The sequence below is a fragment of the Marmota flaviventris genome, chromosome 15, assembly GCF_047511675.1.
Source record: "Marmota flaviventris isolate mMarFla1 chromosome 15, mMarFla1.hap1, whole genome shotgun sequence".
Lineage (NCBI taxonomy): Eukaryota > Metazoa > Chordata > Mammalia > Rodentia > Sciuridae > Marmota > Marmota flaviventris.
The window spans coordinates 49,301,265-49,327,796 of NC_092512.1; the positions used below are offsets into that span (position 1 = coordinate 49,301,265).

General features: G+C 33.8%; 1 protein-coding gene across 4 annotated transcripts in view; it reads right to left on the minus strand.

The window, feature by feature from the left end:
• Positions 1-5,091: 5,091 nt before the first annotated feature.
• Lrrcc1 (leucine rich repeat and coiled-coil centrosomal protein 1) overlaps positions 5,092-26,532 on the minus strand; it is a 34,669-nt gene continuing 13,228 nt past the window's right edge. For all 4 annotated transcript variants that reach the window (XM_027947296.2, XM_027947287.2, XM_071602265.1 and 1 more), the window contains 12 exons: positions 25,814-25,961; positions 24,887-25,035; positions 20,985-21,189; positions 20,314-20,453; positions 13,349-13,550; positions 10,974-11,159; positions 9,876-10,050; positions 8,713-8,876; positions 8,124-8,332; positions 7,899-8,036; positions 7,451-7,586; positions 5,092-5,297 (listed from right to left, as the gene is read on the minus strand). In XM_027947296.2, the coding sequence (XP_027803097.2) occupies positions 5,175-5,297; positions 7,451-7,586; positions 7,899-8,036; positions 8,124-8,332; positions 8,713-8,876; positions 9,876-10,050; positions 10,974-11,159; positions 13,349-13,550; positions 20,314-20,453; positions 20,985-21,189; positions 24,887-25,035; positions 25,814-25,961 (1,975 nt within the window). In that variant the 3' untranslated portion in view covers positions 5,092-5,174. The remainder of the gene's footprint in view (positions 5,298-7,450; positions 7,587-7,898; positions 8,037-8,123; positions 8,333-8,712; positions 8,877-9,875; positions 10,051-10,973; positions 11,160-13,348; positions 13,551-20,313; positions 20,454-20,984; positions 21,190-24,886; positions 25,036-25,813; positions 25,962-26,532) is intronic.

Consider the following 26,532-nt stretch of genomic DNA (forward strand, 5'->3'; position numbering starts at 1 on the left):
TAAGCAACCCCTTCTTCAGAGACCCTATGATCCAGGAAGCCAAATGAATTGTAAAATCCCTGGTATCTTGAACAATTTCTAGGCAAATCTATCTCCCAACACACACAGAATGGGTCAATATAATGTCAATTTCTCTATCACACAAAATGACCTGAATTGCCTATTATGAATTGAGGGCTTTCTGTACCTCCTTCTCAAAGAAGTCACGACTGTCACCAAGTAGAAATCATACATTCAAGTTTACATAATTATTACCATTTAATTATTAATAATGATTAAATAAGCTTCATGGAGTATTTGCTACTTCAGTCAACACTTCATACTGTATCACCTGCATTAACAAATTTGGGGTGCTCAGGGGTATAGCTCAGTTGGTATACTTGCCTAGCATGCACAAGGACTCTAGGTTCAATCCCCAGCACTACCAAAGAAAAAAGAGAGAGAGAGAGAGAGAGAGAGAGAGAGAGAGAGAGAGAGAGAGAGAAAAGAAAGAAAGAAAGAAAACAAATTGGGGTCAACTATATTCTGAGTTCACCAACAGAAAGAAAACCTGACTTATGAATGGGTCTGTCTGGTATTGACTGCACAATTTCCACAGAACAGCTAACTTGTACCCTCATTTGTACATATCCACATGAAATAAGGAAATACTCATTTCCTCCAATAGGATGAGTAAACAACAATAGAGAATACCACTGAAAGTGGCCACAAGAAATCCCAGCTTCTTATATAATTATGGGTGATGGCTAATATGAATAAATGGGTTAAGATTTTAAAAAATTGGAGTATTAGGTTCAGCTAAAAATTGAACTCATTGTCGGCTGTCATTAAAATTCATGTGTCACATAGACTTGAATACCAGAGGAGAAAAAGGACAGGAAGAACACACATAATGTCAACTTGGCATGGCCAAGTTGATAAACACACTTTCTTTTTTTTTCACACTTTCTTAACCTGAAGAAGATACAGCAATATTTTAGTTATTTGAGATTTGGAATAGTACCAAAAATGACATGTCAATATAGAATTATGTGGGCTAGATTATACTGCAATAACAAAACCCCAAATCTCATTTCTCTTAGGTATATACTTAGGAATGGAATTATTGGTCATATGAAAACCCTATGTTTAGCTATCTGAAGGACTGCCAGATGGTTCTTGTATCATTTTACATTCCTGCCAGCAGTGTGTGAGGGTTCACATTGCTTCAGATCCTTGCCAACACTTCTTATTGCCTATCTTTAAATTATAGCCATCCTAATTTATGAGAAGCGTTATCTTGTGATTTTTTGATTTGCTTTTCTTTAATAATTAATGTTGTTGAGCAACCTTTCACATGCTTATTGGCCATTTGTATTTCATTATCTGGATGTCTGTTCAGACTCCTTTGCTCAGTTTTGCTGTTGCTGTGTTGGAGTTTTAAATATTTTTTCAAAATTTTTATTTTAAATTGTGGTACAATACACATAAAATTTACTATCTCTTTTTTTGGGGGGGAGGGGGTTACTGGGGATTGAATTCAGGGGCACTCACCCCCTGAGCCATATCCCCAGCCCTATTTTGTATTTTTATTTAGAGACAGGGTCTCACTGAGTTGCTTATTGCCACCACACCCAGCTTACTTTCTGTCTCTACAAATATATCTTTTAAGTACCCCATATAAGTGTAATCATTTTGTACCTGGCTTATTTCACACAGCATTTATCCATGATGTGGAATGTGAGAATTCCCTTCTTTTTAAGGCTGATGAATATTCCATTGTACATATACACATCATATTTTGTTTCTATTCATCTATCAATGGACATTTGGGTCACTTTCACCTTTCAGTTATCATGAATAATGCTATTGTTAATATCCGAGTAAGTATGTTTGAGACCCTGCTTTCAGTTCGGTTGGATATAAACTCAGAATTGGAATTATTGGATCATACAGTAAATCTATTTTAAATTTTCTGAGGAACTGCTGCACTTGCTGTACCACTCTACGTTCTTAGCAACAGTGCATAAGGGTTCCAATTTTTCCTTCCTTGTAAACACTTCTTTCCTCCCCATCCTCTCGTTCTCTCTCATGGGTCTGAGATGCTTCTTATTGTGACTTCATTTCATTTCCTTAATGATTAATGATATTGAACATTTTTTTCATGTTGGACATTTGCTACCTTCTTTGGGAGAATGTCTATTCAAGTTTTTTTGCTCATTTTTTAATTGGGCTATTTGCTTCATTGTTTTATTTTTAGTTATTTTTTAAAATATTTACTTCTTAGTTTTAGGTTAACACAGTATCTTTATATTTATGTGATGCTGTGGATTGAACCCAGTGCCTCATGCATGCTAGGTGAGCACTCTACCACTGAGCCACAACCCCAGCCCTAATTTTAGTTCTTTATCCATTCTGAATATTAACATATCAGATGATTTTCAAAAACTTTCCCTAATTTTAATGAAATCCAATTTGTCTATTTTATCTTTTGCTACTTATGTTTTTCATATTCAAGAAACCATTGCTATATCCTATGTCACAAAGTTTTTCTCTGAAGTTTTCTTCTAAGAGTTTCATAATTTTATCTCTTACATTTGGGTCTTTGATCCCCTTTATTTTTGTATATAGCATAAAGATATGATTTCATTCTATTGCATGTGGCTTTTTAGTTTTCTCCATACTATTTGTTGAAAGATCTTTCTCACTGAATGGTTTTGGTACACTTGCTGAAAATCATTTGGCCACATATATCTTTATTTTTGGCTTTTATTCCATGTCAGTGGTCTATTTTCTGTCTTTATGTTGGTACCACTCTTATCATGATTACTGTAGCTTATTATTTTTTTTCCAAGATTGCTTTTGCTATTTGGGATCCCTTGAGATTCTGTTAAGTTTCAGATTTTTTTTTTTTCAAATTCTGTAAGAAACTTTGATTGGTTTAATGGGGCTGTTTATCGTTTACTCTTCAGTAAGAGTTCTTTAAAAGTTCTAGAGATAGGTACCTTATCAAACATGATTCACAATTTAGTACCCTATAGGTTATTTTTTTATTGCTTGTAGATAGTATTTTTAGAAGCACAAGTCTTTAATTTTCATGAAATTCATACATGTTTTTCTTTGGTTGTTTGGGCTTTTGTTGTAAAAAACTAGGAAATAATTGCTTAATACAGTCACAATATTTACACCTGTTTTCTTCGAAGAGTTTTACCTCATATTTTGGTCTTTGGTCCATTGTGAGGTGATATTTGTATAAGGTAAGGTTTCAATTCATTCTTTTGTATGTGAAATATCTGATATTCTCAGTGGCATTTATGTTAGCCACTATTAAATTTTGTTACCCTTGTCAAAATTCAATTAATCATAAATGTGAGGGATTATCTCTGATCTTTCAATTCTATTCCATTCATCTACATGTCTATCCCTAGATCAGCAACATCCGGTTTATTAGTTTTCCAGTTGTTTTAAAATCAGGAAGAGTGAGTGCTCCAACTTTCTTCTTCTTTAAAGGTTATTTTGACTATTCTGTATATTTTAAATTTCTTGAATTTTAGGCCTTGTTTGTAATGATCCAAATTTTTGTTTTGTTGTATGCCATTAGGACAATTTTAAGTGGTTGTTTTATTTTTCTGTAGATATGGCTGTTTTGCTGGGAAGCAGGTCTGCAAAGCTTCTTGTGTTCACATTCCAGAAGGGGATGTGATTTTTTAACTGTATTTTTGTGGCTTCCTCAGCCACTACCCAAGTAATTACAATATGCATTACAAGTCATCTTTAGCATAATACTCATATAATCTGAAAAAAATACAATAACTATATAATTTTTAATTTCCTTACCCCAAATTTAAACTATTTTGTTACAAACCACTTTACATGTCGTCTAATTAGTCTTTTATATAAAAAATATTTATTTTTATAATCCTCAAGTCTTTCAGTGGATTTGTTATTGTCTTGTATAACTTCCTTTCAGCCTTTTGGGTTTTCTTTAGCAATTCTCTTAAAGCAAGTTGGCTAGCAATGTTACTTTCTAGGTGTTAATTAGAATCTAGGCATGTTTTCATTTGGCATTTATTTTGAAGTTTTGGTTGATAGTTCCTTTTCTTCCATCACATCAAATACATGATTCACTGCCTTCTAGCCTGCATTATTTTTGATGTCAGCTGTTACTGTTGATCCTCTTTCAGATGAATCAGTTTGCTCTTTTCAAGATTTTCCCAAGTTGTTTTTTTTTTTTTTTTTTAATCTCCTGTCTTAGACTCTCATTATTTGTACTGGTCTGTCTTCTGTTGTTTCAGATTTTAGTATAAAGCTTACCTATAATGAAATGGGACTGTCTCCTTAAGAAGCATTTGATTTTTTTCTATTTCATTTATTTTTTCAAACTTAGTTTACTATTCATATTAGTTTTAAAAATGTGGCATTATATTGTTTCCTTTCAGAAATATAAGGGCATAGCACTCAGGAGTTCATTCTGCATACACAGCATTAAGAGGTGACAAGAATAAAATAACAATTAATGATCTGAGTGTTTCCAGTTGCAAAATCAAAACTCTCTTCTTATACAGTGACTAATATGGAGAATGAGCATGAAAAGTAGTGCTCTTCTTCTGGAACAGACAATATTAATAAAACCTTAAATGCAATCTTTAATGAAAAGTCATATGCATTATAAATAGTGGTAGTAGGTGTGATGTGGAGATGGCTACATATGCTTTAAGAATGCCACATCTTTTATCATACAAATTTCAAATATTTCTTGGCTACATCTTATAAGCATTTTAAAAGAATGGAGCTACATCAACTAAAGGATAACCAATAAATATAATTCTTCATTAACACAGAATGTTAACAACAATGATTAAAATATTTTCCCTCATATAGTCAAAATACTAATCTTCATTTACAAATCTGTAGGCAAACATGTAATTACCAAACAATGTATAGCACAGAAACAACAAAGTGTTGTAAGTCTAGTTATCATAATAGGTTTTCTAATACACATAATTATCAACAATTTATTATAAAAACCTACATATACAATTAATATTTGATCAAAAGTCTTTTAAAAATATATTCAAAATGAAATGTGTAGAAAGAGACATTTCAAAGTCATAGCAGTTACTACTGTTACAATATTTAATCATTTTTACAATAGGTCTACGGGTCCATTTCAATTAAATTCGTTCTCAGAACCATCACATATCTTGTTGAATTTCATTTAGAGCACAAGCAAGTTGCTTAATTTTTTCTTCCATTGCTTTTTTGTTCTTGCATGTTTCTTCCAGAAGTTCACGCATTTCTTCTTCAACTTGATGCACCTAAATCAACATGTAAACTTTACTTTTTTTAATTTCCTAAAGAAAACGTACGTTAAATGCATTCTGAAAGAAAAAAGTCAACAACTTATTATGTATTTTGTAATTTGTGACTCATTTAATAAGATTGGTAAAATATAACTTATTCAAATGTTATTAGGGAAAATACAATGTTTGTATAGTATAAAAAGTACTTTCATATATATTGATTTAGTTCTCATAAAGTCCTTGTGGAAAAGACATGGTAATATATTTAAACTCTATTTTGGAGCATAGAGAATTTCTTTAAGGTTGTACAGTCTCTGTGTATCACAGTGGGGGCAGAGTTTTCCGATTTATTCCTTCTACTATCATGTGTGGCCTATATATGTTCAGTCTTATGTTCAACTTAAAAAACATTTCCTCATAGATCTTCAAAACCTTCAAAATTTTCAAAACCTTGAAATAACCTTCCTCCCCAAAGAAACCTTTTTAATGTAGTCCCTACTGCATTTCTGAAAGTGCTATTGATGGTTCCATATTATCATTTTTAAGAGATCATTTTATAATTTATTCCTAACTTACATTTCCCTAGGTCCTCTGTATCTGACACTGTTAACTTCTGCTTGAAACATTCTTCTATAACATTCTTGATACACCAATATGACCATCCTTTTCTACTTTTCCTAACCCCAATATACATTTCCTAATCTCTTTTCCATGGTTTTTAACTGTCAGCTCTATGTGATTCTGAATACTACTTGCCTGCCCCCGCCCCGCCCCCCCGCCGGCTCCATACCTGATTATTACATTTAAGCTGTGGTTCTGTTTCTCCAACTCCTTTTTTTAAATGAATTCCTTCCTTCCTTTAATGCTACTGACCTTACTGGCTGAAGGTCCAACACTGAACTCAGTATTTTCCTTTAAGTTAAGGCCCTAATCTTATATATTTTATTCAGAATTACCCGACATACTCTAGCTTAATACTTGGTAGATGTTAAATAAAAGACCTGAAATATCTGTCGATTTGAAATAACTGAATTTTGTAGTTATTTTTATTCATTGAGATTACTTCCAAAGATCTCTTTCTGTTTGCATGGAGTTATGAGGTTATTTCGCTTGAAGCCACAACTTTAAATTATATCCTAGATAGAGCATTACTTTGCCTTCTGTTACTTCTTTTCCAGTTGCTCATTTTTAAATTTCTAGTCTTGGACACCTAGTTTCTTTCTTTGTTTTGTTTTGAGGACTGAACTCAGGGGCACTTAACCACTAAGCCACATCCCCAGTCCTTTTAAAATTTTATTTAGAGACAGGGTCTCACTAAGTCGCTTAGGGCCTCAATAAGTTGAAGCTAGCCTAGAACTTGTGATTCTCCTTCCTCAGCAGGTTGAGCCATCCAAACAATTTAGTTTCTTATTACCACTCAAAATTAAGGACAAATGGAGATTCAAAGTTGACTCTATTGGATCTTGCACAGGGGTCATACCAGAATCAGCTGTGGGATTTTAAAAATACCTGAGCCTCCAGTCAAGGTATAAAAATCTTGAGGGAAGGCTCATGAATGAGTAGTATTAAAACCTTCAAAGGTGCTTCTAATGTTTGCTTTTGATTTAGCATCACCTGAAACTTATTCTTTTATCAACCTTCAAGATGATAAGGCTGATAAGTTTTGAACTATAATGAATATAATGAATAAAGTACTTTTTGAGAATTTTTTTCAAAGTTCTCTCCTCACCTAGTATAGACAAAGGAATTGATTGGTTAGAGAGATGAAAATTTTCATCCAGGGATCATGGATCAGGTACACACAAGGATCAAATTTACAATTTTGGAGGCTGGGGCTGTAGCTCAGTGGTAAAGCATTTGCCTAGCATGTGTGAGACACTAGGTTCAATTCTCAACACTGCATATAAATAAATAAAATAAAGGTCCATCAACAACTGAAACCATATATATAAATTTTTTAAAAAAGTTATAATTTTGATTTCATTAGAATTATGTCCCACAACTAATCAAAGTATTACCAAACCTGGCATCATGACAGTTTTTGGTAACACCCTATCTATTAGTTCACAAAAACATGCTACCTTTTCCCTTTGTAATTTCCAAAGATCTAATTTATTCAGTGATAACTATTTAACACTGATTATCATAGTGAATTTTACTTACAGTACCTTTAAATTTGCAGAATCAATACATTTCTGCTTTTCAGTTTCCAGTTGTATTATTTCAGCTTGATGAGCTTCAACAATTGCATCGACTTGTTTCTTAAAGGCATCATCCAGACAATGAAGCTTTTTCATTGCATCTCTTAAAAAAAGTGAGAAAAACCCTATGTATATATGTGTGTATGTAGAGGGTATGTATACAAGTGTTTTTTTTGGGGGGGAGAGGGGTTTCCATATGCTGTGTTATTGATACCACTTTATATTTTGATACAAGAACTGATCATTAAACTATATAATAACATTGTTTAAAGAAACTTCAAGTTTACAAATTTTAGAACTCCATTTATATACAAGGTAAAATTTTATTTCCTCTTTGAGTCGTACACATTTTATCCATCTCAATTCAGTACTTATGTTTAAAGAGACCCCACATCCTGTAGGACTTAATGCTTACTTTTGTAGTTCAATACTTTTGTCTCTTTCAGCTTTAAGTTTCTTTTCCTTGTTTTCAAATTTTACTTTTGCTTCTTTTACTTGCGTTTCAAGGTGACATAAAAGTTCTCCTTTATCATGCCATTTCTGATTAAGTGAACTAATATGAGAAGTAAATTAAAAAGTAAGTTAGGTATATGAAATTATGAAGTCACTTTTTTTTTCTGTGAGAAACACTGTATAATACCTGTAAGCTTTTCTAATTTCTTCAAGTTCTAATTCCTTTGTTTTCAACTGTTGTTTTAGTTTTTCCTTTCTTTCATTGTGTCTTTCCAATTTCTCAATTATAGTATCCAGCTGTGCACATTTTTCATCAAGTTGTTCTTGAGCAGATTTTTCTACTTCCGTGATTTTTTCTTTTAATGCTCTGATTTGCTCATCTTTTTCTTGTACACTCTTTAAGAAAAAAAAATCTGTACTTCATTTTACCAATCTTCAATTCAATGTTTCATATTCTGATAAGATATGGCTTATATTATCATTTAAAAGGCTATTTTAAACATGCTAATTTTTTATGACTCCTAACATTTTACAACACTATTTCCAGTTTCTTTAAAGGCCATACAGAATTTTCTTTAAAATTCAAGTTAACAAACATCAGGTAGCACTTTTAAGAACAAAGGGGCAAATATTATAAAGGAAATACATGACATTTGTTTTATATTCTACAACAGTTGGGAATCATTGAGACAAATTATTTTGTGGATGGATGCTATGATCCACAGATTTTCAAACCCGCCATTTGCTATTTTTCAAAACTAAAATGTCAAACTTACATCTTTTAATTTTGTAATGGTTTCAGTTTGGTCTTCAATTATTTTGCACTTTATTCTTAATGCATCAATATCCCTTTCATTTCCCTTTCTTAGAGATTCATTCTCTCTAGTTAAACTTTCAATTTGAGCCTCTAATTTTCCACGATTCTGGGCTAGAGTGGATCCTTAAAAACAAACATCATCAGTTAGAAATGGTAACATGCCTTGGAAGCTTTTTATTTTATGAAAATCTTATTTAACAATGTAGAATATATAGTAAATATAAAGAAAAATTAAACAAAAACACAAAGCATACAATAATATAACATGAAGGGGAAAGGGGAAGTGAACAAAAAGCTTTCTAAACACTTACGCTATTTACAAACCTAAAATCATGAATAAAATCGAGGACAAGTAACTCAGACGTGTACTACTTCATTCATGTCCTTGCATTGAAACAAGCCTAGTAATACTAAAAATTCCTAAAGGGAGTAGATAAATGGCCAATGGCTCCATTAAGACCAATATCTAACTGTTCATAATTTTAAAGGTATCTATAAATACCATAAAACAGCATGTTATCTCTTGTCTTATAGTAACAGGAAAAGGAATGAGATTGAGGATTTACCTAAACCTAAAGTGGTCTTCAATCATACACTATTTTATATTTCCGCATGCCAATAGTATGATTGTTACAAACATCTGAATAAAAAAATTGCATACTATACAAATAATTTAAAATCATCATACAATAATGAAAATTATTTATTTTTTTTAGTTATAGGTAGACACAACACCTTTATTTTTTTGTGGTGCTGAGGATTGAACCCAGGGCCTCATGCATGCTAGACGAGCGCTCTACCTCTGAGCCACAACCCCAGCCTACAGTAATTATTTTTAAAAGCACACGTGGTTCAGAAAAATGACCAAATCATATTGGAAGAAAACAATAAAAAATATCAGAGCTAAAAGCATTTTGAAGTTTTCACCATGATAAATGATAAATACTTCAGGACAGATATTTTATTCTGATTTAAAAATTACAAAATTTACACAAGCATAAAAACATTATATGTTCACGATAAAATGCCACCCTTTTTCCTGGTATCTCAAGGTCGTTACAGCCTTTTCTCTCCAATACCCAGATATTGACTATTTTCCCTCTGAAAATTTGAGAATTTTACCCTGTTGTGCCAGCTCATGTCCCCATACTTTTCTTTCTGTCCTTAAACCATAAATAAGTGATTCCTTGGCTGCTAGCTCAGATATAAGCTGGACTTTTTCGTGCTTGAGAAGTTCTATTTGAATACTCTTCTGCTTGTCATCTTCAATCAAAATTTCAAGAGTGTTGATTTGATTCTGTTTAACCCCAAATTTAAAAAAAAAGTGATTATTTTAAGTGCTTTTTTTTTTTTTTTTTGCATTTTACAAAGAGAAAAAACATTATTTAAGCAAATACAACCAAATGTTGCCAAATTATATATAAGAAGTTTGTTTTATTAGCGAAAGATAAATATCAACCATGAAATAAAAAGTCAAACTTTAAGAGACTGCTTCTTTTAATACTGTGAATTTAATTCTAAAATTATGGAGAAACTATACTTGTAATATTCAAAATATTCAAAAATTTCTTATGATGCATTTTAATCAATATTCTAAAAGTTATTTCCCCCAAACTGAGTTATCTTGGAACAGTTATGGTTAAGTATATTTAAAAAGTACCACCACCACTACCATTACCATATTAGTATCAGAAATGCAAGTGGTATTTCCCAAACTTCAACTATTTGAACATTACCATTCTAATTTTTGTTGTATCACCTGTACAAATGAGGACCTATTAAGCATGTTTCTTAAAATTAATTCACTTATTTTACATATATATTTTAAGCTAAGCAATACAGTATATGAAATCATAAGTCTAATCTCCTTAGTCATACTTTTTTTTCATACACATCACAATATATAATTGCTATCATTTAAAAGTTCATTTTAAGGCTAGGTGCAATGGCGCATGCCTAAAATCCCAGTGATTTGGAAGGCTGAGAAAGGAGGATTGCAAGTTCAAAGTCAGCCTCAGCAACTCAGCAAGACCTCGTCTCAAAATAAAAAATATAAAGGGCTAAGGATGTGGGCTCAGTGGTTAAGGATACCTAGTACCAAAAAAAAAAAAAAAAAAGAAAGAAAGAAAGGTTCATTCTGTGTACTTTCTAAAATCATAACACGGTTGAAAAAAATGATATAAAAAAATTGAAGGGAACTATAATGTTATGAAGTCTTACCTGTAAATTTGCTGCTGTTTCCTGTTTTAATTTGGAAACTTCTGCGAGTTTTGTTTTTTGTTCCTTCACCATACAGGTCAGATCTTTAATTAAAGAGGAAGACTCATTTTCTTTCCGTTGAGCCCAAATAAGAGCATGTTTGCTCTTGGCTAACTCAGTTGCAACATTTTCAAAACCATCTTTAACCTATATTTCAAAATTGCATTTTATATAAATGGCAGTTCTCCAAATAATTAAAAAAATATTTGCTTCTGTAAACAGCTTCCATGTTTCATTTTTAGAATCAGAGTTTTAGAAAAAGAATAAAATTCAAAGATAATTTGTTTCAATTTACTAATTGCCACATGATAAAACTAAGACCCAAGGAATTAGTGGATTTACAACCAGAATTCATTAATTTGAGAACTATTTACTGAGGGCCAGCCTGTTGTGTGCCAGTCATTGTTCTAGGCACTGGAACATATCAATGAATACAATGGACTAACATCCCTGCCTCTGTAAAGGTTACATTCTAATGGGTAGGGACTAACAGTATAATAATAAGCTTGTTCAATGATATGTGCTTGGGTGAAAGCTAAAGGGATGTGAAATGTTGGAGAGGCAGGTTCAATTTTAAATGGCATAATCATTGAGAGGGTAATACTGCATCAATGACTTGGAAGGAGGTAAACAAGAGAACTATGCAAATATGTGTAGAAGGTGTTCTAGGCAGAAATGTGCCTGCAATGCTGGAGGAACAGCATGAAGGCTGATGTCACTGGAGTGGCATGGATGAAGGGAAAGATGGTTAGGATATGAAATCAGAGAGTTAAATTATAAAGAAGTATGAACTACTCTGAATGAACTGGAGGTACAATAGAGGTCTTTGAGAAGAGGAATCATGATCTAACTTACATTTTAATAGAACATTGCAGCTGCTGTGATCAGCGTAAACAGAAAGGAGGGATATGGATAGAAGCAGAAAGATCAATTAAAAGGCCTTTAAAATGATACAGGTGAAAGATATGTGACTCACACTAGGTTGGCATTAACAGGTGGTAAGAAAAGACTATATGTATTTTCAACATAATGGTGACAGAATTTCTTAGTGGTGATGGGATATGGAGTGTCAAAGAGGAGTCAATCAATGATTCTAATTTCTGACCTAAGCCCTTAGAAGGATGGAGATGTTATTAAGATAGAATAAGTGTTGAAGAAGGTTTGAGAAAAAGTCAGTAGAGATTTTAAATAGGTGGTTACACCTATGAGTTTGAAATGCAGGCCAAAGATCTAGTTTGGAGATACAAGAAATGATGCTGGAGGAGTTTACCAAGAGTCTGAGTGTGTCTAGAAAAGCAGGGTTAAGGATTGAAACTTGGGCATTTCTAATGAAATTTTGGAAACAATAGATAAATTAACAAAAGAGATTGAAAAGAGGAGAAATAACAGAAAGCCAAGAAACCCAAGAGATGTGGTGTGCTGGTAACCAAATGAAGAAAGAATCTGGAGAAGGGGGGAGAGATCAACTCTGCCAATATTGCTCTTAGGTCAAATCAAATGAGGACTAAATAGATGAATTTCAGTGTGGATGTTGCTAATGGCTTTGACTACAGCAATGCCAGTACAGCAGTAGGACTAAAACCCTTACAAAAGTAGGTGAGAAGGGAGAGAAGCAGAAAAATTGGCGTGAGCAAAAACACATATTTAAGAAGTTCTGTTATAAATCTAAGTACAGAAACACAGTGATAGCCAAATGGGATCAAGAGAGTTTTCTTAAAGAAAAATCATGTGTATGTGCTGAAGGGAATAGTCTAACAGAGAAGGAAAAACTGCTGATGTGTGTGTGAGAGAGAGAGAGAAGGAAGATGTGCTGAAGCCATACTCTTCAGCAGGCAAGAGGAAATAGGATTTAGCATATAATTGGTGGGATTACCTTAGGAATGAGATTGTTCCTCTATAGCAGGGGTTGCCAAATTTTTCTGTAAAGGGCCAGATAGTGGCCACAGATAATATTAAACCAAATGAGCATGGCTCCTTTCCAATAAAACTTTATTAAGAAGAAGAAGAAGAAAAAAAGAGGCAGTGGACCATATTCTGCTCGAGGGCTTTAGTTTTGTCAACCCCTGCTCTACAGTGGTAGAGGAAAATTCAGATTTTCCCATTCCTATTCCCAATCCCCTGCTATCTTTACTTCACTATTTATTATCTTAATAAGTTTTTCTAGTCTCATTAAGTGTAGCTATTATTTATGTGAGAAGGTTCTAAGAATTTATGTAATTTATTTAAGAGCCTAAAGCCAGCATGCACATAGAGCCAGGATTCTAAAATGTAGTCTTCTTATCAAACAATATTTTGTTGATTGTGTTTTCAATAAAGAGCTAGATACCAATTGTTACCTCTTTAAATCTTCTGGCTTCAACAGTTAAAGCAATACGGAATTCATTTTCTAAATCCAAATATTGCTGGTTTAATATACCAACTTTATCATGGTATTCTTTAATTTCTTGTTCATGTTTTCTCTCTTCTTTGGCTATTTCTTTAGCTAAGGCATCCTGGAACTCAGCATCACTGAAAAACTCCCTTGTTTCAAGTTCTTTCCTGGAATGAAAAACAAATACAAATCAAAGGATGCTGTTCCCTTAAAAAGAAATATTGTAAAGGTCCTTAAATAGGTCTTAATGTTCTATATTATGTAATGTTAAGATCAGATCCTCACTTTCAAAAACAGAAATTGGGTACAGATAGGTACAGAAAAAATACATAAAGCTTATAAGTATATTCAGTGAAGGGGATAACAGGAGTATGTCATATCTTTTTAAAATATTTTTTTAGCTGTAGATGGACACAATATCTTTATTTATTTATTTTTATGCAGTGCTGAGGATCGAACTCAGTGCCTCATGCATGCAAAGCAAGCTCTCTACCACTGAGCTACAACCCCAACCCGAGTATGTCAAATCTTAACTTCATTGAAATAGTTCCTTCATTCTATGGCTTCTGAAATTCTTTAGGTGTATTCGCATCTGTACTGTATCTTCTACTTTGGTTTTTCCTTTTTTAACTTGTTATTTTCAGTTATATATGACAGTAAAATGTATTTTGGCAAATTACACATACACAGAGTATAATTTATACTATTTAGGATCCTATTCTTGTGGCTGTACATGATGTGGAGTTACCCTGGTTGTCTATTCAAATACAAGGCTAGGAAAGTTATGTCCGATTAATTCTTTCCTTCCATATTCCCCTCCCCACTCCCTTCCCTTCATCTAATCCAATGGATTTCTATTTTTCCCTTCCCCACCCTACTCTTTTTTGGGTTAGCATCCACATACCAGAGAGAAAATTCAGCATTTGGATTTTAAATGCAGTTTGATTTGTACTAGATTAAAATAAAATGTCAGTTAAAGTTTCAAAATATTTACAAATCTTTTGATTTGCGTTATTATTTTTTGGTACCGGGTATTGAACGCAAGGGAACTTGGCCCCTGAGCCACAACCCCAGCCCTATTTTGTATTTTATTTAGAGACAGGGTCTCATTGAGCTGGTTAGGGCCTTGCTAAGTTGCTTAGGCTGGCTTTGAACTTGTGATCCTCCTGTCTCAGCCTCCCGAGCTGCTGGGATTACCTGTATGCACACCGTGCAGGGTGAGCAAGGGTCTCATTATATTGCACAGGCTGGTCTTGAATTCTTGGGCTCAAGTGATCGTCCCAAGTGCTGAGACTATAGGCATGCACCACTGTGCCTGGCTCTAGCGCTATATTTTAAAATATAAGTTCATTCTGTAGAATTCTCAACTATTTTCTGCATAAATCAAACCTTAACACAAAATCCACTGTTTTCAATTTTGGCTTTTAAAGACAAGAATGGAAAATTTAAAAACATCTGTAAAGAAAACTATAGAATTCTAGCTTTTTGTGATGTCTCCCCCATTTTTTTTAACTGTCTCTCCCATACTCATGATGACAATTTTCCCTAGAGTATCAAAGTTTACTTAAAGCATTAAAAGTTTATAAGTACAAAAGTAAAACGGGTTCTTGATTTGATTCCATTCAAATAAATCAACAAATCGGATGGAATCAAACTAAAAAGATTCTTCACAGCAAAAGAAAGAAGAGAGAGTCTATAGAATGGGAGAAAATCTTTACCATATGCGCCTCAAATAGAGCATTAATCTTCAGGATACATAAAGAACTCAAAAAAACAAATAACTGGGCTAAGGATCTGAACAGTCACTTCACAGAAGAAATACAACTGATCAACAAATAAATGCAAATCAAAACTACTCTAAGATTTCATCTCACTCTAGTCAGAAAGGTAATTATCAAGAATACAAGTAATAATAAATGTTGGTGAGGTTGTGGGGGAAAAGGTACATCATACATTGCTGGTGGGACTGCAAATTGATGCAACCGTTACGGAAAGTAGTATGGAGATTCCTCAGAAAACTTGGAATGAAACCACTGTTTGACCCACCTGTCCCACTCCTCAGTTTATACCCAAAAGGACTTAAAAACAGCATACTACTGTGATGCAGCAGTATGTTTATAGCAACTCAACTCACAATACCTAAACTATGGAACCAACTTAGGTGCCCTTCAACAGATGAATGGATAAAGAAATTGTGGTATATATGTACAAGGGAATATTACTCAGCCTTAAAGAAGAATGAAATTATGGCATTTGCCAGTAAATGGATGGAACTGGAGAATATCATGCTAAGTGAAATAAGCTAGTCCCAAAGAACCAAAAGCCAAATGTTTTCTCTGATATGCGGATGCTAATTCACAATAAGCGGGGAGAGGTAGGGAAGAATAGAGGTACTCTGGATTAGAGGGGAGTGAAGGGAATGGGAAGGATGATGGAATGAACCAGACGTTATTACCCTATGTGCATATGGTTACACAACCGGTATAAATCTAAAGCATATACAACCAGAATGAGAGGTTATACTCCATTTATTTATGAAGTGTCAAAATGCATCCTACTGTCATGTATAACTAATTAAAACCGTGCCCCCTGACCCCCGAAAAAAACCCACCAACAACAAATAGGTTTAGAAATGACAAAATTCAACTAGTAGGACACTCAAGTAAGGACTAGAGGGAAATGTTCAAATTATTATGTGTTCTATATAGCAAGGATTGGGAAGCTACACCCCATGGACCAAATCTGGTCTGCTGCCCCTTTGTAAATAAACTCTTATTAGACCACAGCTACATTCATTTGTTTTATTATTGTCAATGGCTATTATGCAAAAAAGACAAAGTCAAGAATGTGAGGCAAAGTCTGTGGGGAGCCACTCTGAATGATTCTCGCCTTCCATCCTAGAGCGGACAGGCTTTCACCAGTCACTACATCTTGTAGTGACCTGGACACTGCCTCAGCCCAGAAAGTTTGAGGGTGTGTCTTCAGATGTAGGCGTGTCACCCATGGAGTTTAACTATACTCACCTGTTCCTTTGTAATACTACCCCTTTGCCTTGTTGGGATAGAATGCCCCATGGCAACTCCATTTGTGTGTCCCTTTCTCTTACTCTGCCTTTGGGTGTGGCCTTCCTAGATGTCAGTCAACCGGCTGACAGCAGACATCATGAAGCTAAACTCAACCCCCTGAAACCTGACCCCTTGCCTCATCTGAATGGCTTCCCCTCAATAAAAGGGTTCAGCATGTGCTCCCTCACTCTCTCTCTTTCCACGAACCCCTAAGGTCGAAGGAGCCGTCTCAGGACCCAAAGAAAAGGTATTTGTTTCTGTGTGGTTATTTCATGCAGCCCAGTTCCCCTGGAGTGACCCTGAGTGTTTCAGTCAAGAGGAACGTGACAATTGGCACCCAACAGGGACTTGTGGGGAGCCACTAGAGTCTGAATTATTTTCTCCTTATTTTGGTACCAGGGATTGAACCAAGGGACACTTAACCACTGAGCCACATCCCCAGACCTTTTTACTTATTTTGTTTTTGAGTCAAGGCCTTGGTAAGTTGCTGAGGCTGGCTTTGAACTTACAGTCCTACTGACTCAGCCTCCCTAGCTGCTGGGATTAGAGGCATACATATATCGAATTATTTTCTATGTGGCCCTTCACAGAAAAAGTTCACAGACCCTTGTGTCAGAGAAATAAATACTGATTAATTTAACAAGAAATTACTTGGAAGTCAATTAAATAGCTTTCTTTATATATGTGAACATTTGTTTAGTTTGGAGAAATATAAAACAAGCTTTACTGTTACAAAGCCTTTCCTCAAATGCAGACTGTAAAATCACCAATTTGTATTTTAGATACCAGTTCTTGCTAGAGGATTTTTTTTTTTTTTTTGGTGGAGAGACATGGGGCGCCGGGGAGGGGGTGGAGGGTGTTGACTCTCAGTCCCAACCTTGCATGGAGGCACATACCTGGGAAGGCGGCCCACCCCTATGCCCTGGGATGGGGGCTCCTCTGCCTGGGCTGAGGGGCTGCCGCCTGTTTTCAGCCTTCAGGGCCTGAGCTGGGCACCCAACCTGAGTCTACAGCAGATCAGAGGACTGGATAGAGGGGGCGGGAGCGAGGCCAACTCAGAGCTGCAGAGTGGGGGCCAGGGAGGCTGGCCAGGCAGGGCAGCTGGGCTGCAGCCCATGGAGACTGGAGAGGAGACGGTGGCCAAGAACATGTGGGGGCAGGGAGGCAGCAGTGGGGGCAAAAAGACATGGAAAGATGGGGATAGAGTACAGCAGTATTATGCTCCTGAGAGGCTAACTGCTATTTCTCTTACAGTGAATAGATGTAGTAATTACAAATTTGAAGACTTTATTTTCATATTTATTTTGCGTGTATACAATATATGGATAATATATGTGCATGTATATAACATATTTATTTATGCATTTGTATATGCATGCCTTTGCATACATATATATACATCTAAGTGTGTACACATATTTGCTTACATATATATATATATATACACACACACACACACACACACACACATAAATAATTACATGGGAATGTTACAATTTTTGAATGAAAATAAAAGTATCAGTTACTTGGGCTTATTTTTTATTGCCTTAGGGTCAGACCATCTTCAGTAAAAAATTGTCAGAATATGTTGGATGAGTAGGCCCCCATTGTACCTTATAATATAAAAAAAAATGTTGGCAAATGTGTGTAGCTCATTTGTTCATACAGCTAAGTAACTATTTTACCCATAAATTATTATTATTATTTTCTCTGAATGCATTTAGGACTGACTAGAAAATATATCAAAATGAATTAACTCACCTTGTTATCTCTTCTGGGTAGATACTGCAATAAGGCATCATAGACTGGATTGCTATGGATATTTAAGGATGTATAAACAGTTTTCTGAAGGATGCACAAAGTATCCTTTATTGGGCATGCTGGTATCAAAGTATTTCACAATTTAGAGTATTTTCAGACTTTACTAGTTTAGAATTCCTAATCTAAAAATATGAAATCCAAAATGATCTAAATCCCTTTTGGATTTTAGAATTTTGCATTAAGAACACTCATCCTATATAACACAGCACTTACATTTTTAATTTTACAAATGCATATTTCTTTGTGTTTTAAGTCTGATTCTGCAACCTGTATACTCAGAAAAATGAGAAATTATACCCCATCTGATTCAAATGTATGATATGTCAAGATCATTGTATTGTCATGTGTAACTAATTAAAACAAATAAATAAAATAAAAAAAGGTAATGCTTAAAAAGAATTAGCACTTCCAAGCACTATGATTTTATCATAAATGAGGGAGTGGAAAGAGGAGTGGAGTAAAAGAAGTCCATAAAAACTGAAAGAGACAATGGGCTCTAAAACAATCTGTCAGAACACAGATACTTGCTTCTGTGGCAGCAGCAGGTTTAAGTCAAGGGAATCAGGCATATGAATGATTCACTGTTGCATAAGATCCTGTCATTTGCATTTTACTTTTGCTCATTATTTTTATTAGGCAAAGGCACTGAAAATCATGTGATTTATGCAAAGAAATTTTTGAGGGAAAATTACAAAATCTGCACATAATATTTTAGAGACCAGTAAATGACAAAGACAAAAAATATGTAAATATAACAAATTTTAATTTTGGCATATTTTGGAATTAAAATTTTAGAAATAATAAAAAAGTGAATATAAGAACTGAAACATAGAATTGGATTACTTTAACGACTGACTTCCTTTAAATTAACATTATATGAAATGTGCTTTAAAAGTGATCACATTTCATATCAATTATCAGCTCACTTTTCCTCCAAATTAATTACTCTTCATTATACTTCCATAAGTTGTTCTTTATGCTATGGGTAGGATAAGCCAGTAAATACTTCTTATTGGGCATCTTTCTGTGCCAATTGGATATGTCCATCTCTAGAATCATCATGATTTCAAAGCTAGGCTTCCTCTAGGAAGAGCCTATATAAAAATTACTGCCTCTATAAAATTGCACTACTGTGAAAGTAATGATAGGTAGAATAAAGGAAAAGATGGCTAGAAAATGAGATGTGCAGACATTGAATACAGAAGTAAAAATTGAGTGGCCAAGAGACAGTCAAATAGATGGATATGATATAATATGGTATTCTAAGATTAAAAATAGAATCAAATGAATTAGGGGAAAATATGCATCCTTCACCAGTCTACAACTTCCTTATCTATAAAATGATCCATAGTGTTGTTTTTCTTTAATAGTACGTAGTTGTTATGCATTTGAAAATATATTCTCAATTATCTCATTTAATCTACATATCCATTTAAGTGACATTCCTTATCTTTTAACTTCTATTTAAATATTTGTTTCATACAAACTACTCCTGCACTTTTTCTTTCTTGGATTCCAAAACATAGATGTGTGCCAATACTTTTGATGGCAAGGGCTGGTCTGAATTGCAAGCATCTTACTAATATGGGATATAGTATATATGTGTGTGTGTGTATGTGTGTGTGTGTGTGTGTGTATACACCATATTTATACCCATACATATTACTCATAACATAACTTTAAATACAGAGAATGCCACCTCTGTGGCCATCAGGCCTGATCCTAAAAAGTCTAGTAAATGATATATTACCATACATTGCCAAATATGCACAGTTTTACAGAGGGTAACAAAACTCATCTATGTATGCTTCAGTTTTTGTCTATGTAGTCTTGATATAAACTTATTTATACTAGAGAACCTGGTGTCTTTCTAGAGGACTGATTTTAATGGATACATAAACATGGTATTTTCCATGAGCTGATATTGCCAGATTAACCAATGATCTATCACTGCCTCTAAATACGGAGGGTCGGGGGGGTGTGGGGGTAGCTTTCTTTTTTTATTTTTAAGTGTCAATATTTTTCTGATACATTTTTCATTTACCTGTGTTCTTGTTCTTTCAATGCCAGAAGTTCATGAAGTTGTTGGACTTGTTCCTTTTCTTGATGAAGGGAAGTTCGAAGTAAGTTTATTTCTCTATCAGCAGCTGCAGCCTTGATTTCCACCTCTTGGAGAAGCCTTATCTGAGAAAAGTGCACACAATTACAGTACCTAGGTAACAATCTCCCATGCTTCTATTTTAATGCCAATTCCCATAAGAAAAGTGCCTTTTAAATGATTAGACCTAGTGACTAAGTTTATTTTCAAAGTTTATTAATTAACAAGTCACACAAAGTATATTCTTACAATCATCAAATATATTGGCATTAACTACTGCTTATTTGCATCACAAATTTTGATGGGAATTTTTTTCAGAAACCATGAAAATGAAATTCCTTCAAGTCCCCCACCCCCCAACTTTTAAATATTAGTTCTTCAAAATACAAGCCTAATTAATTACCTGCAGTATTTCCTTTTCTTGTAATTGCTTTGTATAAGTTAGCCTTAATTTAGACATAATTCAAAAGTCTACATGATTACTATATTTAAATTGATAATTCATTTTTTTTGGCAAACTACCTAATATCTTTTAGGTTTACCATATAGTATAATTTATTACAGATTAGAAGTTATGAATTGATCCACATCACTGATACATTAAAAAAGAGAAATACCTGTGCCGCCTGCTGCTGCCCTTTTTGTCTCTCCATTTTTTCTAATGCTTTTTCCAGGGTTCTTAAGTGTCTAATGTGATCCTCCTGTTGATCTCTTGTTTTTATTAATTCAATAGTTAGTTTTTTAATTTCATTTTGAAGTTTGTGAACCATAATTTCGAGTTGTGCTTTGGCATTTCTCTCTCTAAAAATAATATCCTTTAGCCTAAGCAGAAATTATGAGCAGCAGTTAATTACATTATACATAGAAAATGAGAAAAACTGTAGTCAATATTAAAGACTACAGTAGAAAGACTTGAAGTATGTTTCGAAATGTAATTACAGTTTAAAAAAAAAAATGGCTGAAATACAGTATATGCCTTTCCCCTATCCCTAACACTAATACTGTGCCCAAAGAGAAAATGCTCTATATAAATTAGTGAAACTTTATCTTAAATAAACTTTCCTACTACACAGCAAAACTTTACTGAATACCTAATGTGTTTCATGCATTCAGGCTAGCTGTGGACCTTTTAAAAAGCATGCAAGAAGAGTTATATAGTCTGCGCCTTTGAAGGAACTCAGTATCTCACAGAAAAAAAAGATATATTTATAAAGCTGTGTGGCATCAAGTGATATATGAATAGCTACCTGAAAATTAACTTTGACTTTTCTGTATCCTCCCCAGATACCACATATTGATCCTTGCTTTGTATCAGTTAGAACCCATTGGTTATAGTTAAGAACTCTTAACTAATAAAACAAAATGGAAGAATTTATTGACCCACATAGCTAAACTCAGAGAAAGAGTAGCACAGAACTATTCTCAGGGACCACTGAAACCAAGAACATGAATTCCATTGGAATTCTTTATATGTGATTTCCTAGAGGCTATCTTCAGTTGTTCCAACTGTTAGGTGTCTTTATGTTTGGGGGAAGCGGGCAGGGGGTATGGAGGGAAGTTCTACAAACATTCCTGGGCTCCCATTCCAATATATCTGAGAACCAAATGGAAAGATTATCTTCTTCTAGCTCAACTCCAAAGAGTCACAGGGAAGATTCTGATTACTTCAATGTAGTTCATATGTGCACCCAGGAATATCACTGTGGCCATGGGCCACATTATGGTTAACCAGCCTGGGCCAGATACATACCCCCGCCTCAACCCTTATCCATATTCTATGGGAAGATATTTCATGATGGAATAAAAGTCTAATATTTGGAAAAGACAGCTTCATGAAATTACCGAGCTAGGCTGCTGCCCCACTATCTATTGTGATTCTAGGCCGTATTTAAAGAAATATATCCATCAATTTCTTTACTAGAGTCATTTCTCCAATTTTTGTTCTTATCTCTCTTCATTTATTTCAAAAGAGTAGAGTAGTCTCCAAACTGGTCTTCCTTGTTTACTCTCTCAACTCCAGTTTGATGTTATATGAGAGAATGCCAGAATTTATTATTCTGTGGACTACAGGATGGGGCCATAGAAGCTATAGACAAGGAGATCTGAAGCAATTATCTAAGTGAGAGATAAAACATAAATTAAGGCAACAGTTTTAGGATATAGAGGAGAAAGTTCAGTATGTTTTAAGAAATGAAGAACATATCAACACCAACTAGATATGGGATATGAGAAAGAGAAAGGAAATAAAACAATTATTCCTAGATTTCTACTTTTGGTGGCTGTCCAGATACGGATGGAAAACCATTTATTAGGGCTAAGAATACAAACTAAGGAAGCAGGATGAGTCTGCCTGAGGATAGGCTAATCTTAAGAAATACAGGCAAGGCAATTTTAGAAGGCATTTAGATAAGCAAATTTGTTCACCAAGGAGATCTGAACAATAAAAATATCCTACTAGATAAGATTCTCTCTCTCTCTCTTTCTTTTTTGGTGGTGCTAGGGACTGAACCTAGGGGTGTTCTACAAGTGAGCTACATCTCCAGCCTTTAAAACTTCTTTATTATTATTATTATTATTATTATTATTATTATTATTCAGATAGTCTTGCTAAGTTGCTGTGGCTGGCCTGGAACTTGGAATCCTCCTGCCTAAGCCTCTTGAGCAACTGGGATTACAGGGCAAGCTACCACTATATCCAACAAGATTCATTTTTTAAGATAACAAATACTCCACAGTATTGCACTTAGATGCCAGACTCTGTATTAGGTCCTAGGGATACAGAATCTCTAACAAAGCACATATGGGAATATCAAGATTGGTCAGAGATCTAACTTCAAAAGGACAGACAGACAAACAAACATGAGTTTAGATAAAACTGGAATCAGAAAAAAATTGATTTTTTTCAAGAACAATGAATATATAATATGGGAATGATGGTCAAAATCGACAGGTTATGTAAGAATAAAGATGAAATATACCCAAATCCTTCCAAATTAAATGCAATCTGGTAAGAAGCCTCAACCCAGCTTCCTCTAATATTCCACTAAGTAATACCCACAATATGAAATGAAATAGAAATTCCTTCATATATAGCTAAAAGCAAAGATAGCCTATTATCAAAATCTGTAATGAATTTCAATTATAAGCCAAAAAGAATTAAACTGAAATAAAAACATCTCCTAGAACAAGCTTTGCTTCATTTTGAAGAAAGATGAATCCTCTTTTCCACTGTCATGTCCATGACTCAGTTACAGAGTCTTTAATAAAGTTGTTGCTGATAATGTTGGTTATTCACATACCTACTTCAAGCAAGAGTGCTGTTTTTCTAATGTAGTAAAAAAAAAAAAAAGTAGTAGTGGTGGGGAGGTGGAAGGACTAGTAATAGCATAATGTATCACAGCTTGCTTAATTATAGAGTTTCTCATAATGTACACATCAGGTTTTATAATTTTTCTTACACAACACAGAAGTGGGCATGAGGGTAGAAATTACCACATAGTATCATAAAACTCTAACAGTTACATATTTAACAGAAACTGGAAATTGGGCTTGGAGTTGTGTACATCAACTTATTATTCAAATGAGAGCTTATACTTTACAGTAAGGAAATGCAACCAAGAGCAACTTCTAAACCCAATTTGTGGCATAACCGAGTCTAGAAAACTAGCATTCCTTCAAGGGTAAGAAGACATAAAAACCAACAGGAAGTCTGTAGAAGTATCTTATAACTATTTGAAGAAAGGTATAACTTTAGAAATAATTACAGAAAACCAGGGGAAAACTGTATTTAGAAAACTGGTATTTTCATAGATTGCATAGAATAAGACTGACTTGTATTAAATGTAATCATAAGAAAAAATGCATCATAATATGGCAATATGTAAATCAATGGATGTGTAACTGATGTGATTCTGCAATCTGTATACGGGGTAAAAATGGGAGTTCATAACCCACTTGAATCAAAGTGTGAAATATGATATATCAAGAACTATGTAATGTTTTGAACAACCAACAATAAAAATTAAAAAAAAAATGCATCATAAGATAAAATGGGAGCTAGAAGGAAGGAGGAGAAAAAATAAAAACGGAATAAAAAAACTTGGGCTATCAGGTACCAAGGCCAACTGTAGAAGACAAACATGTGACAATAGTTCAAAGAGTACCGAGGAAACAGATTAAAATTCATAAACCCTGTCTTTACACAATCTGGGATTTTTACAGAAAAATTTTGCCAATTCCTGCTCTAGTCTCTTGTTGTTTACTTATAATACATATCTACACATATATCTGACACTTCCCAGCCAGTTTAAGGGCTCAAATAAATGTACCTGGAATTCCTAAATTACGTAACAAGTTAACAAAGCATTAAATCTTCTAATCAAAAGAAAACTAGATACCTTGTTTAAAAAAACATTTGTTTTTAATCATATTGTAGTTAACTTAAATTTAGGTATTCCAGCTCCAAGTTTAATATTCTTTATGCTAAAGGTGTCCTTTAGGTTTTTATATTTGGCCTTACCTGTCTGTGGTAAGTAGAGCCAAGCTATGAACATCTTTCTTTTCACTAGCTTGTTTATGCAGTTCATCAATATACTCCATAAGCTTCTTTTCAGCTTGTTCAGCTTTCCATCTCATCTCTCTCTCTTGGTCTAGCTGTTCAACAAGGGACTAAAAGGAACAACCACATTAGGAGAACTTAGAAATGTAACCTAACTTCTTACCATCTCAATTTTTCATTTTACTTCACTTTGAAGGGCTATTAAACAAATTAATAGAAGTAAAGCATACCAAACAGTGCAGAACTGTGTTTGGCACATAATATCATTCAAAAAATAAATTGTAGCTGCTATTATTATTGTCATAACATAATTATATTTTTTCCTCAGTATTAAAGTTTCCAGTGTTGAGAATTAGGAGAGAAAAGCAGTAGCATAAAAAGTATGAAGGTAAATATATCATGGAAAAACAGTACTACGTACAACCAAAAGAACAACCAGTACTTCAACAAGTACAATACTGGCAAGTTAATGAAAAATATAAAGTAACAAATCAACATGTGCTAAAAATTCTCAACACGAGTACTGTTCAAGCAAACATTGAATAATTTTGAAAATTTTTGAAATCTCTTAATCTGTGCACAAAATTGGGTTTCAGGTTAGTTCATGAAAACCTGGAAATCATATAATAACATTTTGGGTGTAAAAGTTGTTTTTTTAAGAAGAGCTACAGATTTCTTTATTTAAAGGGTCTGACATTTAAAAAATCTAGGAACCACTACTTTAAGAAATAAGAATTGGAAAATTTAGAATGGTTTCTACCTCTATAAGTATATAATAAATGATTTCACTTAAATCTGACTTAAATAAATGTGTAATTTCTGGGGGCTGGGGTTGTGGCTCAGTGGTAAAGCATTTGCTTTCATTTTTTCTTAACTCCTAAATCGTACCCGGTACGTGTTGTCTTCTACGATGTTATTTTCTACTTTAATGATTTCATTCTTCTGTTCTTCTAATTCTTGTAAAAAATTACAGTTTGCTAAAGATGATCTTACGTATAAATCTTTAAAGTAAGGTTGTTTTATTTTACGATTACAACTGTAAAAAATAAAATGCAGGAAATAATTCCAAGAAAAGTATACTGTTTATAATATTCTCTAATATTAACATTTTTAGTCACATATGCAAACAGTTTTTATAAAAGGATATTAAATAATATAATAGTCACTTACACTACTTCCTAAATTTTATGAGTGTGCTTTGTTGACTGAGAGCCTCAATATAATAAGAAAGACAGTTCAGTGTTCAACACATTCAGGATAGGTAGAATTCTTGAATACATCAGAAGAATTTAAAAAAGTATTATTAGTACTTAGGACTAAGGTAACACCCAAGAACTGGAAAAATGACAGATAAAATTATCTTTTGAAAATTGAAAGTCTAAAGTGGACATGTAACAAAGCAGAGCAAATAGATTATACCATTAGCAAGAGATTGAAGAAATTGCAGGGTATGTCCATTCTGATTATAAGTGAACTAAGTGACTGAGCATACATGGAAACACATAGTTAACTGGACAGCTATGAAAGAATTAAAACAACAAAAAAATTCATTTTTTTATAAAGGAGAATTAAAGAGGTAAAAAGTTGATTTTACCTATGCCAGAGTA